The 15,303-nt window shown below is 49.7% G+C and overlaps 2 protein-coding genes across 2 annotated transcripts in view; one reads left to right on the top strand and one right to left on the bottom strand.

Annotated features, from left to right (window-relative positions):
- Positions 1–850, top strand: part of LGALS4 (galectin 4) — a 23,032-nt gene extending 22,182 nt beyond the window's left edge. The window contains exons 8-10 of the mRNA XM_039854820.1: positions 106–224; positions 375–540; positions 614–850. Coding sequence (XP_039710754.1) covers positions 106–224; positions 375–540; positions 614–760 — 432 coding nt within the window. The 3' untranslated portion in view covers positions 761–850. The remainder of the gene's footprint in view (positions 1–105; positions 225–374; positions 541–613) is intronic.
- A 3,399-nt stretch (positions 851–4,249) lies between these two features.
- LOC120596270 (galectin-7-like) lies at positions 4,250–10,067 on the bottom strand. The gene is made up of 4 exons (XM_039854834.1): positions 9,378–10,067; positions 8,905–8,993; positions 7,951–8,149; positions 4,250–7,308 (listed from the first exon to the last, which is right to left on the bottom strand). The coding sequence occupies exons 1-4, from the start codon at positions 9,390–9,392 to the stop codon at positions 7,195–7,197; spliced, it is 417 nt and encodes a 138-aa protein (XP_039710768.1). The 5' UTR covers positions 9,393–10,067; the 3' UTR covers positions 4,250–7,194.
- Positions 10,068–15,303: the final 5,236 nt, after the last annotated feature.

Here is a 15,303-nt window from a genome sequence, read left to right on the forward strand (position 1 = left end):
GGGATTGGAGGTCAGCGTGAGGCAGGGGACAGGGGTTGGGGACATTTCCTGGAAATACTAGGGACCCTTCTCTGAAAATTTGTACCCGCATCTGGCTTCTGAGAGATGATGGGACCGCACGTTCTCTTCCCACAGCCCGTGCCATTTATAAGGAGACTGACAGGGGGCCTCACAGCCCGAAGAACCGTCATAGTCAAGGGCTTCGTGCCACCCAGAGGCCAGAGGTACAGAACCCAGACTGAGGCGGGAATCCTCAGGCCCCTCCTCCCTCAGACCTGTGAGTCTGGTCCTCAGCCCTTTCCTCCCCCCCAGCCCCACCCCGAGGAAACAGGTGCTGGCCCCTTCTGGCTCTTCATCTCTCTCTCTGTCCCCAGCTTTGCCATCAACTTCAGGGTGGAGTCCTCAGGGGACCTGGCCCTGCACATTAACGTCCGCATGAACGAAGGCGCCGTGGTTCGAAACAGCTATCTGAATGGCTCGTGGGGATCCGAGGAGAGGAGTCTCTCCCACAACCCGTTTGGTCCTGGCCAGTTCTTTGATGTGAGTCTGGGTCTCTCTTCCCTCCCTCCCAAGCCTCCGGCCGGGCTCTGGCCTCACACCTCCCTCCCTGCAGCTGTCCATCCGCTGTGGCAACGATCGCTTCAAGGTTTACGCCAATGGCCAGCACCTCTTCGACTACTCCCACCGCCTTTCAGCCTTCCCGAGGGTGGACGTGCTGGAGATCCAGGGTGATGTCACCTTGTCCTACGTCCAGATCTGATCTATTCCTGGCACCGTAAGCCCTGGGAGCACAGAGAGAAAGACCCCATAAGACTCCCTTCTAGGCCTCTAATAAAAATGTCTGAAGGTGTCTCATGAGTGTCTGTGACTGACTCCATTCACTCCGTCACTGTCTCTCCCTTCCTTGCTTCAATCATACACTGTCCATCCAGCCATCCAGTCATCTGTCCATCCATCCTCCCATCATAATAAATCTAAGTGCCCCACCCCCACCGAGACAATGATTTTAGGGCCTTACGTGTATCAACTCATTCACTCCTCACAACAATGATTATCATCCAAAATCAAGAAGAAGGGAACGTCACTAACGTCACGACAGGAAATGCAAAGGATTACAAGGAAATATTACGAATAAGTTTAGGCCAATGAATTAGGCAATTTAGATGAGAACAAATTCCTAGAAAGTCAGAAATTATCTAAACTGACTAGATAAGAAATAAAAAATGGTCTTTTTTCTCTATAGAAATAGTCATAATTTTTGTAGATATATTCATTACAATTTACTTGAAAATTTAAAAGACCTAGAATGTAAACTTGAAACTAATTAAAATTAAAAAAAAATTTTAAAAAGTCCTAGAGTAGTTAAAACAATTTTGAAAAGAATGAAGTTAGAATATTTATACTACCTGATTTCAGAACTTGCTGGAAAGCTCCAGTAACCAAGAATGTGGCATTGGCATAAGGGTAGACCCACAGATCAATGAATCGGGAGGGAGAGTCCAGAAATGAACCCACGCATATACGATCTATTTCTTTTTGACAAATAATGTCAAGGTAATTCAACGGGCGAAAAGACAGTCATTTCAACAAATGGTGCTGAAATTACTGGAAGAAATGACCCTTAACCCTTATCTCACACCGTACACAAAAATTAACTAAAAATGAGACATAGACTTAAACGTAATGCTAAAACTATATTTTAAAAAAAAAGCTAGAAAAAATAAAACAAGAGATGATCTTTGTGACCTGAGGTAGGCAAAGATTTCTTAAGTAGGACACAAAAGTACAAGCCGTAATAGATAACGCTGATAAAGTGTACTTTTGTCGTAGTTACAGACTTCTGCTCTGAGAAGAACACTGTTAAGAAAATGAAAAGATGTGCGAAAATATTCACAATACATATATTTGACAAATGACTAAATATAGAAAGTATAAAGAACATTTATAACCCCAAATAAGAAAACAAACAATCCAATTAAAAATGGGCAGTTTGAACAGATGATTCACAAAGAGAATATACAATGAACACTAAGCATCAGTAGTTACAGAAAAATGCAAAATAAACCACAATGAGATAACATTACACACTCACTGGAATGGCTAAAGTTAAAATGAACAAACAAACAGGAACTCAACACCGCAGGTGGGCACGTAGAATGGCTCCACCACACTGGAAAAAAATTTGACAATTCCTTATGAAGTTAAGCATGCGCCGATCACATGACCCAGCAACTCGGCTCCTGGGTATGTACCCAAAAGAAATCAAAACACGTCCACACAGCGACTTGTTCATACCGTCCTATTCGTGATCACCAACTCGGGGAACAACCCCAGCGTCCACCAGCAGGTGAATGGATAACACACCGCGGTGCGGTCATGCGTGGAGAACCACTCAGACCGGAAGGAGAGAGTTCCCAATGTGGGCAAACACGTGAATGAACCTCAGAAACATTACGCCGAGAGAAAGGAGCCAGGCAGAAAGGAGCACGGACCTGACTTTTACACAAAATTTGACAGCAGGAAGAACTACTTTAGGGTAACAGAGAGCAGATCAGCGGCTGCCAGGTGCCAGGGGCGTGCTTGGGCGGCGCGATGCAAACGTCCTTTGCCTTGACTGTGGTGCTGGGCACACGCCACGTGGGTCTGTCAAAATTCATGGGCTTGTACACCCAGAAAGGGTGGACTTAGCTGTATTACATTAGACCCCAGTAAAGTTGATATTAAAAAACAAAGCAAACCACAAATTCCCAGGAGTTTAGACCCCGAGCCGTGGGGTCACATTCACCTGGCTCTGGTCCCTCCTGTTCCACCATCTACATGATGTGTGGCTTCGAACAGGTCACTTAGCCTTCCTGTGCATCAGACGCCGCATTTACAAAATAGGAACAATAAGCGTTACCTCAGAGGGTCGTTGTAAGGATCGAAAGAACAGCAGCACAGCGACGACGCAGAGCAGGGACTGAGGAAGTGTTAGCTATTGACACATATTTGGAAATATATATGTATGTGTAATATGCATGCCAATTTTCCAATATTTGTTAATACATATTTCAAAATACACATATTTTTAAATTTCTCAAAATGTATAGTGTATGTAAACTATGATAGAAAAAAGACTAGAAAGAAACACTAATATATTAACAGCGATTATTATCTGGATCGAAATTGCTGGTGACTTTAAATTTGATATTCGAAATTCTGGAGTGAGCATGCATACATTTTGTAATCAGAAAAGATGATAAAAAAGGTAAAAGCTATTGGTTGACGTAGGTCTAAAGACACTCACTACAGTTTAGCTTAAATACAGTGAATGATGTGACATCACCAGACACCCAGGAGGGCTCAGGTGACGTTTGTTGTATTCCTCCTTACCAGCCAGCAAAGTGAAAGCACTTATGACAAAAATGAGGTCAGTGGGTGGGGGATGCTACCATTTATGCAAGGAGGGAAAATATTTGTGTTTAGAAATGCATTTTTTGAAAGACACACAAGAAATGAAGACATGGGTTTTGTAAGAGACGCCCGTGGTCCTGGCAGGATGTCTGGTGCTTGGAGCAACAAGAACAATGGAAGAAGATGTGGACTTGCACACAAGGACACGTTACAGGAAGGGCACATACGCCTGACCGATTCCAAGACTTCTTGCTCTAGGGACTAGAAAAAGATACTTAAGAGGAAGTTAGCTGAGAACATGGAGGTGGCTTGGAGGCTGAATCTGGGAGTTGGCGTCGCTTGTACCTACTGATCTGAGAGTAACTACTATTAAATTATAAAGCTAGCATCGTTGAGAAGCTCAATAAAAGGCCATGGAGATGGGAGGCGGGAGTATTGTCCATCCTCCTCTCCTTTATCCATGTAAGTTACACATTTCCAGTCTCCGACTTTTCTTCCAAACCATCTCCGCTACACATGGGTAACAGCAGTTTACTCTCATAAAGGAGGACTTTCTTGTGTGTGTGTGTGTGTGTATATATATATATATATATATATATATATATATATATATATATATATTGGAATTTTGAAATGACAGAAAATTGTAAGTACAGTACAAATATTTTTTTCCTACACTCATTTGAGAATAAGTTGCCAGCACACTTCCCGATCATCTTCAAATACATTTTTGTGCATTTTTTCCAAACAAGAACATTCTCCCTCATGTCCACTGTAAGGCAAAACTGTAAACCCTGGATGACTGTGAGCTAAACCCAGGACCCGAACCACCTTTATCGGTTGTGCCAATAACTGTACTTTTCACTGAATACTTTTGAAATGGATCATATGTACATGTTATCGTTAAAAAACTTTTAAATATATATATTTATAATACTTGACAAAGGCAAATAAAAGTAAAAAACAAGTCATTCAACAAGGAGCCCCAGGAGACCAGGGAAATTCAGACTTTCTTGGGTTTTCTGCTGGGAGAGGTGACCCATTGTGAACACTTGACATAAGTGGAGTATGCCTCACTCCCTGACCTCTTAAAATGTTTGAACAGGGCTAAATGACCTTTGGACTGTGCCAAGCTAATATTCTCTTACAACTGTTTGCAAAGCCAACAGGAAAGCAGACATCCTGACCACAAGGACCGGTAATTATAAGCATTCTGTAGAATCAGTAACCAGCCATGTATTACAGCTGAAGAGTAACTTAGCTTGCTACCACCAACTTAAGTTTCTTCAATTTATGTAATTATTTCTTTTCCATTTTCTCATAAAATCCCTTGCCTTCACCCTGAAATCAGGACACCATTTGGCTTTTTGCTGGTATCTATGCCCCCGATTGTAATTCTGTGTTTTCAAACGCTTGTTGCTTCATATTTTGGCTTTTTATTTTTAGGTTAACATCCCCAAACTGCGGCCCACCCAGAGATGTACTCTCAAGGGCCGGGCATGGGGTCAGGCGCCTTTAGTTGAAGGGTCTCAAGGGGCAGAAAAACGGGTCCTGAAAAGACTCAAGCCCCCAGGTGGGGCCTGGTATTCTCACGACCTAATGTTCTGTTTCATGTTAAGTCAGAAACCAGACTGGGATGTGGGCAGCGGCCCCCAGGGAAGGGAGAGGTCTGTCTCACTGCGCGTGGGTTCTTGGCCTGCTGTCTAATCGCACCAGTCAGTGGCAGGGCTCCGGCATTCCTGGATCCGGGACCCAATCCAAGTATGGGGCGAGCACGCTGCCACAGGCAGGGCTCTACTCCCCGGACTCAGGAAGATCAGAGCGACTCAAGGACAGTGCGGCACTTGGGGTGCTCATGGTCCCCACCGAAAAACTCCCCCGGCACCAGATAATCAGCACCTGGCGATTAGGGGAAAACTTATCGTCTGTCTAGAAGCGCCTGCTCACCTTCCTCTCCAGAGCTGATACGGGATGTCACTTGTAAAATTCTTAATCTTTTAGCAGGAAATGAAACAGGACATCTCTTGCAGAGTTCTTAATCTTTTTAGTAAACCTAGTTAAGTTTTCTTTCCTCCTTTCTTTGGGAAAAAGGTCCTCTCCCTCAAATCCCTGGACTTGCCCCCAAACTGAACTCAGATCCTCTGGCTAATGATAAGGGTCTTTGGCCCATTGTTAGCAGAAATGGCGTTAGGCCAGGCAGGGCCCTTAGAGTCTGAGAGGAAAGGGGACTTCAGGCCAAAGGTCCTTTTTTACTCTTTAAGAAATATATTAACCAAGCCTGTTTCCCTTCACTCGTTTAATAGGCAAATCAATAATCGAAATTAATAGATATATGATTTAAATAATAAGTTTGTATCTTCTTTTCCTTGTCTAGGGACTGGGGCGGCACTTCAGGAGGAAACCCAAGACCCCGCTCCCACTAAGGCAGAAAGGGAAAGAGCTCCGTGAAACCCCTGTAGGTAGGGACTATGACCCTTCTCAGTAGGAAGCAGATACAGAAAAGACCTCCTGCCTCTCAGCATCCATACTAATAATAAAAAGCGTTAGGCAAGAAAGTTAGTTAGGCGGTTTCAGATCTGCCTGCAAACATACTGAGGTCATCCCATCCTAGAATGAGTCAGCCCTAGTCTTCCCACAATTAAGCTAGCCAGAGGCATTTTGGGGCTAACAGTAACTCATATAAAGAAGCAAGTGAGCAGGAAATTGGATACTAGTTTCAGCTAGCCACTCGCACCTGCACAATAAAGACATCAGTGATCATTAATTCACCTGAGCCTCATTATACCATAATTCTAATCTGATGCATATGCCCAGAAGCTCATTAATATCATTCTACAAGTCTGAATTCTGGGGACAAACATGCGCAGAAAGCAAATGATGAATCACCAAGACCTGTCAATCTTAGTTGTCAATCAAGGAAGCCCACTCCTCTAAGGAAAGTAATCACCCAGAGCAAATAAGGATAAAAACCCAAAGGCTTTGTTATCAGGCCTTTGAGCCACGCTTGTCTTGGTCAGGCCCGCATCCATGTATGGAAGTGTACTTTCCCTTCTAATAAAGCTTTTCCTTTCTGCAGTATTTCAGTGTCTTACTCAATTATTTATTCGAGACATCAAGAACCTGGACAGCGTGGATAACAGCCACTCAGGGAAGACTAGGAGGAAGAACGGTGGACATGGGGCCGCCACAGCAGCGGGGACCCAGGACCCCCGCCCATGGGGTCCTCGTCCCCTGCGCTGGCCACCAGGGATCACAGATGGGGGCCTGTGACTCGGGAACACACCAGAGACTGGCGACACCTAATCCGCTCCCCAGCCCAGCTCCGCCCCAGCATCTCCAGGCACCCAGAGGCCAGGAGGGCTGGGAGAGGCGGGGCTAGAGGGGCGGTGCGGCACCTGTGAGATTTCATGCCCCATCTCCGCGAGGTGGGGGACCCAAGGATCCAGGTGTGTGGGGCTTGGTCCCCTGTTTGCAGAAGGACCGCTGTGGAGCTCCGTTAGATCCGCCAGGGGGGCACTGGGGAGGATTCGAGCCCCCCAAGCTCCACCGGATCACCACTACCGCTGACCACCTGCCGCTTTGCCAAGTGCCCCGGCCCCCAAATCGCGACCCTCCTAAGGCGTCCACACCCGAGCTGCCTGGATCCGCCTCGGCCGAGGGATCGCTGTGTGAGCCTGGTCAGTGTCCTCCCCTCTCTGAACTGCTTTCCTCGTCTACGTGAAGGAGACACAGACACGGGGGAGGGGCGAAGCCTTTATTTGCCATCCAGCCGGGGACTCCGCGCTCCGGCGCGCGCGGGGCTCAGAAGATCTTCAGGGCGTCCAGCTGCAGGTCCCCGCCCACCTCCACCGCGCGCACGCGCTCCGGCGGGATGCGGTAGCGGAAGTGGTGGTACTCGGCGTCCCCGACCACCGCCTGCGGGGCGCAAGGGTCGGTGTCACACCAGCTCGCCCGGGCCTCGCGGGCGCGCGCCCCGTGCCCCGAGCAACCGCGTCCCCCGCCGGGCCCCGGGTCCCCAGCGGGAGAACGGCGGATGTTCCCTGTAACCCCTCGGCCCCAGGATGCAGTGAGTGTCCTGGTGGCCCCCGCGCGCTTCGTAAGTGGTGGCGGTGGCTGTTACGACCACGACCACGGACGGCCTTGACCGCCTCGCTCCCGACGCATAGAGTTAAAGTGCTGAACGGCCGGGCGGTGGAGGGTCTGCAGCGACCACTGCGGCTGGCACTTGTTTCTAGGTCGCGTCTCCCAGCCCGTCCTTGTCCCTGCCTCAGACCCCGACCTCAGGCGACAATGAACACGGAGCAGGGGCCGGGGTGGAAGTCGGGGCCACGCCTCTCTGCTAGGACACTCACTCTCTGGACACTTCACTTTTGCTCCCTTAGTCCTTGCCCCCGACGCTAGAGGTGTTGCGTGCCCCACGGAGGGAAGGGGACTGGGGACAACCTGCCCAGCTTTGGCCACGCCCTTGCTCCCCGCCTCCACCAAGGGCCCCCGCTGGCCTTCCGCAGCCCCAGGAGTGACCGAGCCCTGGCGCCCGCCCGTGTGGCAGAGACACACCTTGAAGCCGTCTCTGGTGGAGATGAGCAGCACTTCGAAGGGCTGCCCGCGCTGGAAGGGGATGCCGCGCCCACGCTCCTCCTGGCCCCAGGCGCCCCCCTCCTTGGTGTTGAAGACCACCACGGACTCGTCCAGCCGCGGGTTGAAATGCAGAGCGGCCTCGCTCCCCTCCTCGCTGCACAGCAGGTTCACATAAAACCTGGAGGGTGGGGGAGTGGACAAGTCAGGAGCCTAGAAGCCCCAGACCAAGGTCACCCGCCAGCAGACTGGGCCTCACCATCGCCAGAGCACATACAAATTTACAAGGACCCGAGTGTGCCGCGCACCACACAAGGAGCGGGTGTGGACACGTGGCCAGAGAGCCCAGATTCCAGGGCGGCCACACACTTATTGGGGGCCTGGACACAATCCACACTGCAAGGCTCATGCCATGCTATGGCCTGGGTCCTCCTCATTTCTAAAGAGTCTGAGAGTTGCCAAGGAGTCTGGTGCAGATGGCCAGGACACTCCCAATTTCCAGGGCAGCCCCAGTTCCAGGAGGACTGGGAACAAAACCTGGGAACCCAGTCTTTGTAGGCAGCTCAGGTTCCCAAGAAGTTGCCAGGACCGGGCAGTCATCAGACTTATGACTCAGGCCCCCACATGCCCAGGGCACCTCCAGATCTCAGGATGTATTTCCAGAGCTCCTGGGGACTCAGTCTGGAAGTCATAAGACCGTAGACAGGAACCCTGAAGTGCCCGGGCACACCCAGAATCTTAGGGACCGCAACTCCGCAATCAGGGGACAAATTAGTGAAGACATCAGATTCCGGAAGGTTGGAAATGATTCCAAGACCCTGGAAGTGGCCCTGGGCCCTCGTTTCCTGGCTGTAAGAAGTCAGGTTCGGCCGAGCCTGGGGAGCCTGGGGACCTCCCACCCTTTCCCGCAGGGAGTGGGGTCACCCGGGGTCTCACCTGCTAGCCTTGTCAGGAACGACACCACGAATTCTCATGACGCTGCCAACTCCCATGCCCTCGGGCAGCGAGGTCTTGTGGGGCACGTTCTGCAAGAGCCAGGGAGTGGAGGTCAGTGGACCAGAGAACAGAGGGGAGAGACCAGAGGGGCGAGACCGATAGTCCATGGAGAAAACTGCTGGGACCCAGACCCGCAGAATCGGAGAGAAGGAAGGAGTCGGAGACAGAAACGGAGCCGGAGAGACAAACAAAGAATTCACAGAAAAATGTCCACAGGAGAGGAACCAAGAGGAGATGGGAGCATCGGGGTGGGTGGATCCACCCAGAGCCGGCGCCCAGACACTTCACGGCACACGCGAACCCCCACTTCCGCCCTTAAAATGAGAGGCCTCGGCCAGGCCTCGGCCCCTCCCCTAGTTTGGTGCCGCCTTGGGGCAAAGACCTTCACAAACCCCAGGCCCCCAGACACTCACGGAGCTCCCTGCCATGGCTGGGACGTGGGACGGGCAATGGTGGTGGTGGGTACGGCTGCGGGGACCTCAAGTAGAAGCGGGGCGTGACTGGCCCTGCCGAGGACTCGGCCCCACCCATTTCACGCCCACGCCTGCGCCGGGCACAGGCCCTGGCCCTGGGGCGAGGGAGGCCCGGCACCCTCTTCCTGAGGCCTCTGAGCCACCTCCGCTCACCGAGGGTTCCCGAGTGAACTGCCCCTCTCCTTTGTGCTAACGACGGACACGGTTAATAAGCACGGAGGAGGCTCATTGTGCCACTGTCCTATCTCCCTGCTCCGTGGCAGAGAGAAAAGCTCTGATGCCCATTTTGTCACGGGAAACCCGAGTCCTGAGGGGCTGAGCTGGGGGCTGGACTCCGACCCCCCTCTCCCAGGCTCGGAGCCGCTGCGCGGGGCCGGGGCTGTGTCTCCACCCAAATCCCACTTTATGCTTCTGTGATATATTGATAACCGTGGCAACACGACCGTACGGGAAAAGGGAGCTGCAAGGGGCAGGGTGGTGGCCTGATATGCAGCGCTGTCCCCTGGTGCCTGGAGCAGTGCCTGGGACACGGCAGTGCTCAGTAAACGCGGCGAAAGGGAGAGAAAGTAACGTCGGCTGCCATTTTCTCAGCTCTGGGTCTGCCCAGCATGGGGGTGAGATCACTGATGCTCACACCGGCCTGGAGGGGCGGGCGCGGATCCACCCGTTTTACAGACAGACACTGAGGCTCGAAAGGGGAAGCCATTCGGCCAAAGCGCACCGCTGTGCAATCCTTTGGTGACTGTGTGTCCGGCTGTCTTCATGTCACTCGTTCTGTCTCTGGGAATGCCCCAGTTTCTCTGTCACTCGGTCTCTGGGCCTCTGTCTCGGGGTCTCGGCCTCAGCCTTCGCGTGTTCCTCCCTGTTCCTGTCCTCTTCCTCTCTCCTGCTCCGCTTCCCAGAGCCACCTCCACTCTCCTGCCTCTTTTTCAGGACAAGGGGGTGGAGTGTGGGGGACCCACCCAACCCCCAGACCAAGGAAGAGAACCAGGTGGGACCCTCCGCCCAGGCCCATTTCCAGCCCCCAAAGCCCAGGAATCCAGGGTAGGAAGTGTGGGCGGGGTGCGGGACAGCGCTGGGTGATGGTTCTGCAAGGCAGGGAGAGGGGATGGGGAGCTGAGCAGAAACCCCTCCTCCGGCCCAGGCCCGCCTCTCCACTTCCACCGCTCACTCTCACCCCCTCTCTGCCTCACCCCACAGCTGGCAGGGGCCTGGGGCAGAGACTGAGTGGGAATGAAAACTCTGGGTGGAGACAAGCAGACTCTGCACCTGGTCCGATGCCCTCCCCCCCACCCCCGGCAGGCCTCCCAGACTCTCTTCACCCACCTCTCCCCACCCACAGACACACACACACACACACGCACACACGCGCGCGCGCGCACACACACACGGTGCCCAGGTGGTGGTGCAGTTGGGGGACCAAGCGCCTTGAGGCTTAGAGATGGGCAGCCATCAGCCAGGACCACCCAGCCAGGCCGGGACCAAGGCCGGGTGGAGCCCGTCTGTGTGCCAAGGACGTTGTTGGACTTTAAACGGAGAAGACAGCGAGGTGTGAGGTTGTGCCACCCACAGCTTGGGTGGAGAGATTCCCAGAGTCCCATGGGCTCCATGGCTCCCACCCATGAGGGTGGCCATTTCTTGTCCCATTTTGTGGTGCTACTGTATCCCTGTGACACATCTCCCTGGTTTCCTCATCGTGGCTGGATGTTTCTTCCCAGGCTGCCAACCTGCAAGTCCAGGCTTGACTTGGGCGTTTGTCCTAATGTTTGTACCTGATTTGTTATCAGTTTGATTTCTGGTCCGTTTCTAGTTACTCGGATATGTGCATCTTTAATGATTCTCATTCATTTGTGTCACTGCCTACCACTTTGGCTGTAATAATATTAATTTATTCTCTTCCTCCCCACCCAAAGCAGACTCACCCCCTCTCCAACAGAGACACCCCAAAGCTCTCAGGGCAGCTCAGGGTTCTGAAACAAGAGTTCCAGTTCACAGGATAGCAGCCTTTCTGACCGTTATCACTGCTGCATTCCACTGGTGGTAAATGAGCAGAAGCCCACCCTGACTCAAGCGGAGGGGCACAGGACCCCCTGTCCCCTCTATGGTCAACGTGGCAAGGTCACATCATAGAAGAGCCCGAGGAACCGGAGGTATTACTGTAGCCATCTTTGGAACCTACTGTTGGCCACGTTTCTCAAACCCTTCTTGATGAAGTCTAGAGTCTCAAGGCCATCCCCGACCAGCATCCCTTGGATTCAAATGGCACATTCTCAAGTGTGATGTGTCAGCCACATACACATCAGAGGACTTTTTGCCTGTCCAATATATCAGTGTTCTGTCTAGCTGAGTTATTTTTCTTACCTTGCAGGGCCACAATGTTTATAAGTAATAAAATGACATCTGATTAGAGCTTGCACATCTCCTCTCTTGTCTGGCTTTATAGTCAGACGTTTCTCATGCACGTTGTTGGTATTGCTGGGAAAATTTTTTTCTGAGTTAATTGTCTATATCTAATTTTTTTTTATTATGTTGAATATCAAACATGCACATGGGTAGACCGAACATGGTATAATGAAAACTTCCGGTACCTCTCACCCAACACAATACTTGCCAAACCACAGCCAAGTTGGCCTCATCTGTAAAGCCACCCACCTTCCACTTCCCATATTTGTTTTTATTTATTATTTATATACCACAAAACCCAAACATGTAAGTGCATAATTCAGTGGTTTTTACTATATTTACAAAGTTTCGTAATCACCACTATCTAATTCCAAACATTTTGTCACCCCCCAAACAACCTCATGCCCATTGTCAGACACTCTCCATTGTCCCCTCCCTCCAGCCCCTGACAACCACTAATTCCTGTCTCCATGGATTTGTCTTTTCTGGACATTTCATATGGAATCAGACAATACGTGGCCTTTGTGTCTGGCTTCTTTCACTGAGTGTCGTGTTTTCAAGGTTCATCCATGTCGTACCATGTGTGAGCTCTTCATTCCTTTCTATGGCCAAATACTCTCCCGTTGTATGGATATATACCACGTTTGGTTTATCCACCATCGATGGATGGATAATTGGAATATTTCCACATTTCGATAATGAATAATTGAACTATTGTGAGCAATGCTTTATGAACATGAATGTATAAGTTTTTGTGTGGTATGTGTCACCATTTCCCTTTAGTACACAGAAGAGTGGGATTGTTGGGTCGTATGGAAACTCTGTGTTTAATCTAAACCACCAGAGTGTTTCCGGAGCAGCGGCACCACCTTAAGGACCCCAAAAGAGACTATGAGCGTTCTCTCTTCTCCACATCCTTACCTACACTTTTTATCGTCTTTCTTTTTTATTACAGTCATCTGAGTGGAGTGGTTATAAAATGATTCTTTTAAAAGATGTTCATTTTGATCGATTAAGTATGTGTAATGTTTTTAAAAACTTTGGCATATTAAAATAACTGAGTAGACTTGTGACTCCAATTTAAAGTATATAACTGAGTGATAATTTAGACTTGCGAATTTAATTTTAAAATATTTTGATTACATTAAAAATAGTACTGAACATTTTAAAGTACTTAAGACTCACAGTTTAAAACACTTGCAAACTTACAGCAAATATAGCCCTATGGGGGCACTTTGCCCACAGGGAGCCCCACAACCCCCCATCACTCTAATGAGTGTTTTCTATAAAAAGGACATTCACCTACACCCATCGGTATCAGGAAGTCAACATGGAGCCCCCAGTGCCACCTGATCTTTAGACCCCATTCAGGTTCTGCCTGCTGATCTCTACCTTCCCTTGAGGCAAAGGATTCAGTTTGGACCCAGCGTCACGTCTTCTTAGTCTTGGTCCCCTTCTGTTTGGAGTGGTTCTCGGTCTTCATTTGCCTTTCGAGCCCTGGACACTTTGGGAGGTTACAGGCTGATGTATTCCTGTTGTTAGATTCAGGTTATATACATTTGGCAGAAGAACCTCAGAAGTGACTCTGTGTGCATCCTATCAAGCTGCCCACGTGCCCTCTATGTGTCTCACTGCTGGTGATGTTGACTCGGATCATGTGATTGGTGGTACTTGCCAGGCTTCTCCACCATAAAGGTCCCCTCTATGCTTTGTCATTAGTAAGCGTTTTGTGGGGAAGAGCTTGGAAATATGCAAATATCCTGTTATCATTAAAGTTTTATCATTTCTATTTTTTAATTATCCACATCTGCTATACACTGAATGTTTGTGTCCCCACAATTTATTACGTTGAAACCTAATCCCAATGGGATGGTATTAGAAGGTGGGGTGTTGGGAAGAGATGAGGTCATAAAGCGGAGCCCTCCTGCTTCCTACGTGGGATCGGCGCTCATATAAAGGGGCCCAGAGAGCGGCTTTGCCCCTTCAGCCACCTGAAGACACAACAAGAAGGCTGTCCATGAACTTGGAATCAGGTTCACAACAGACACCTAATATACCAGCGCCTGGATCCGGACTCCCCAGCCTCCAGAGCCTTGACAAATTTCTGTTGCTTATAAGCTGCCCAATTGATGGCTTTTTCATTAGAACAGCCCTAACAGAGTAAGACAACATCAGTTTAGGCTAATAGCTTCTGTTTTATTCACAGAATTGTCACGGGTGACAATCAATTCCCAGATTCGGCCTGTGAGAGTCCTTCGGGTGAGCTAATGTACCATGCAACATGCCCTAGCACTTGGGGACCAACTCCTTCTTCTGTGACACAGTAAGTTGTTCCTGGAACATCTTACACATTCCCTGTCCAAGCCTTGGAGCGGCCATTTCCGCAGGAATTCCTTGAGTGGAGAAAAGACTCTGTCACCCACTAGCCGCCAAGGTGTGGGCACAGGTGTGCTCACTGCTTTCAGGTGTCTGTCCCTGGGCCCTCTCAGGAGTCTGTCTGTACATTGTAGGGGAGGGAAAGCTTTATTTTACCTCCACTCTCCTAGGATATTTCAGCTGGGCCCGAGGACTAAGCTGATGTGTCAAACTGACAGGTTAACAGGAGAAATTCACACTCATTTACTGAAGTTTTATGTGTCACTGCAACCCTCACGAGGAACTGAAGTCAGAGAAATGCCCAAACCTACATGCTTTTCTATTAAGTTGAACAATAGAGGTAATTGCGGAGAAGTAACTAAATTAATATTCTGGGAAGCTAACGAAAGATAAGAATTATTCTGACGAGGCTTGAGGCTTGTTTGTGTACAATCCTCTAGGTCTCGGCGTGAGATACACGTTACCTCCCTTCTGGTCCTTCTGGGAAGGCATCTGTCACAGGAGAGTTTCCATCGCTTGATTTCAGGGAGGAAAAGGGAGATAAGCATGCCCTTCTTACATCTGCTGTTTTGCAGGTGCCTTTAGCTCAAAATAATCCTCATGCCAAAGGTGCTTATTTTGGGGTGGGGTATTTTGCCGCTTCAACACACACGTATTTACGTTTGTATTTATTTCTCATAAAAGAGAAATTTTATTCTCATGAAATCAGACACAGGAGGGCATACACGGTATGATGATACCATTCATACGGGTCCCTGACGCCATCGAGTTTATAGAGAAAGAAACCAGAAGGGGGCCAGGGGCCGGGACAGGGGGATGAGAGTTAGCGCTTCGTGGGCGCAGAGACTGAGCTGGGGAAGGCGAAAAAGTTCTGAAGGTGGATGGTGTGATGGTCGCACAACAATGGGGAAGCACTTAATCCCATAGTTTGCTTGAAAATGGTTAAAATGGTGAATATTATATTTTAACACAATGACAATTTTAAAATTAGAGACACCTGCCCCCACCATCAAATGAAACCCCCGCTCAGGAAACCATTAGTGCACACGGGTTCCTCCAATTCCAATCCAGGGTCACAGGGTTCATG

Source organism: Pteropus medius, unplaced genomic scaffold (genome assembly GCF_902729225.1).
Source record: "Pteropus medius unplaced genomic scaffold, Ma_sr-lr_union100, whole genome shotgun sequence".
Classification (NCBI taxonomy): domain Eukaryota; kingdom Metazoa; phylum Chordata; class Mammalia; order Chiroptera; family Pteropodidae; genus Pteropus; species Pteropus medius.

Excerpts from the sequence above, each read along its gene's own strand:
- LOC120596270 (XM_039854834.1), bottom strand. Across the intron at positions 8,150-8,904 it reads GTTCCTGACAAGGCTAGCAG|GTTTTATGTGAACCTGCTGT; the intron begins GTGAGACCCCGG and ends CCCACCCTCCAG. Across the intron at positions 7,309-7,950 it reads CCACCAGAGACGGCTTCAAG|GCGGTGGTCGGGGACGCCGA; the intron begins GTGTGTCTCTGC and ends TGCGCCCCGCAG.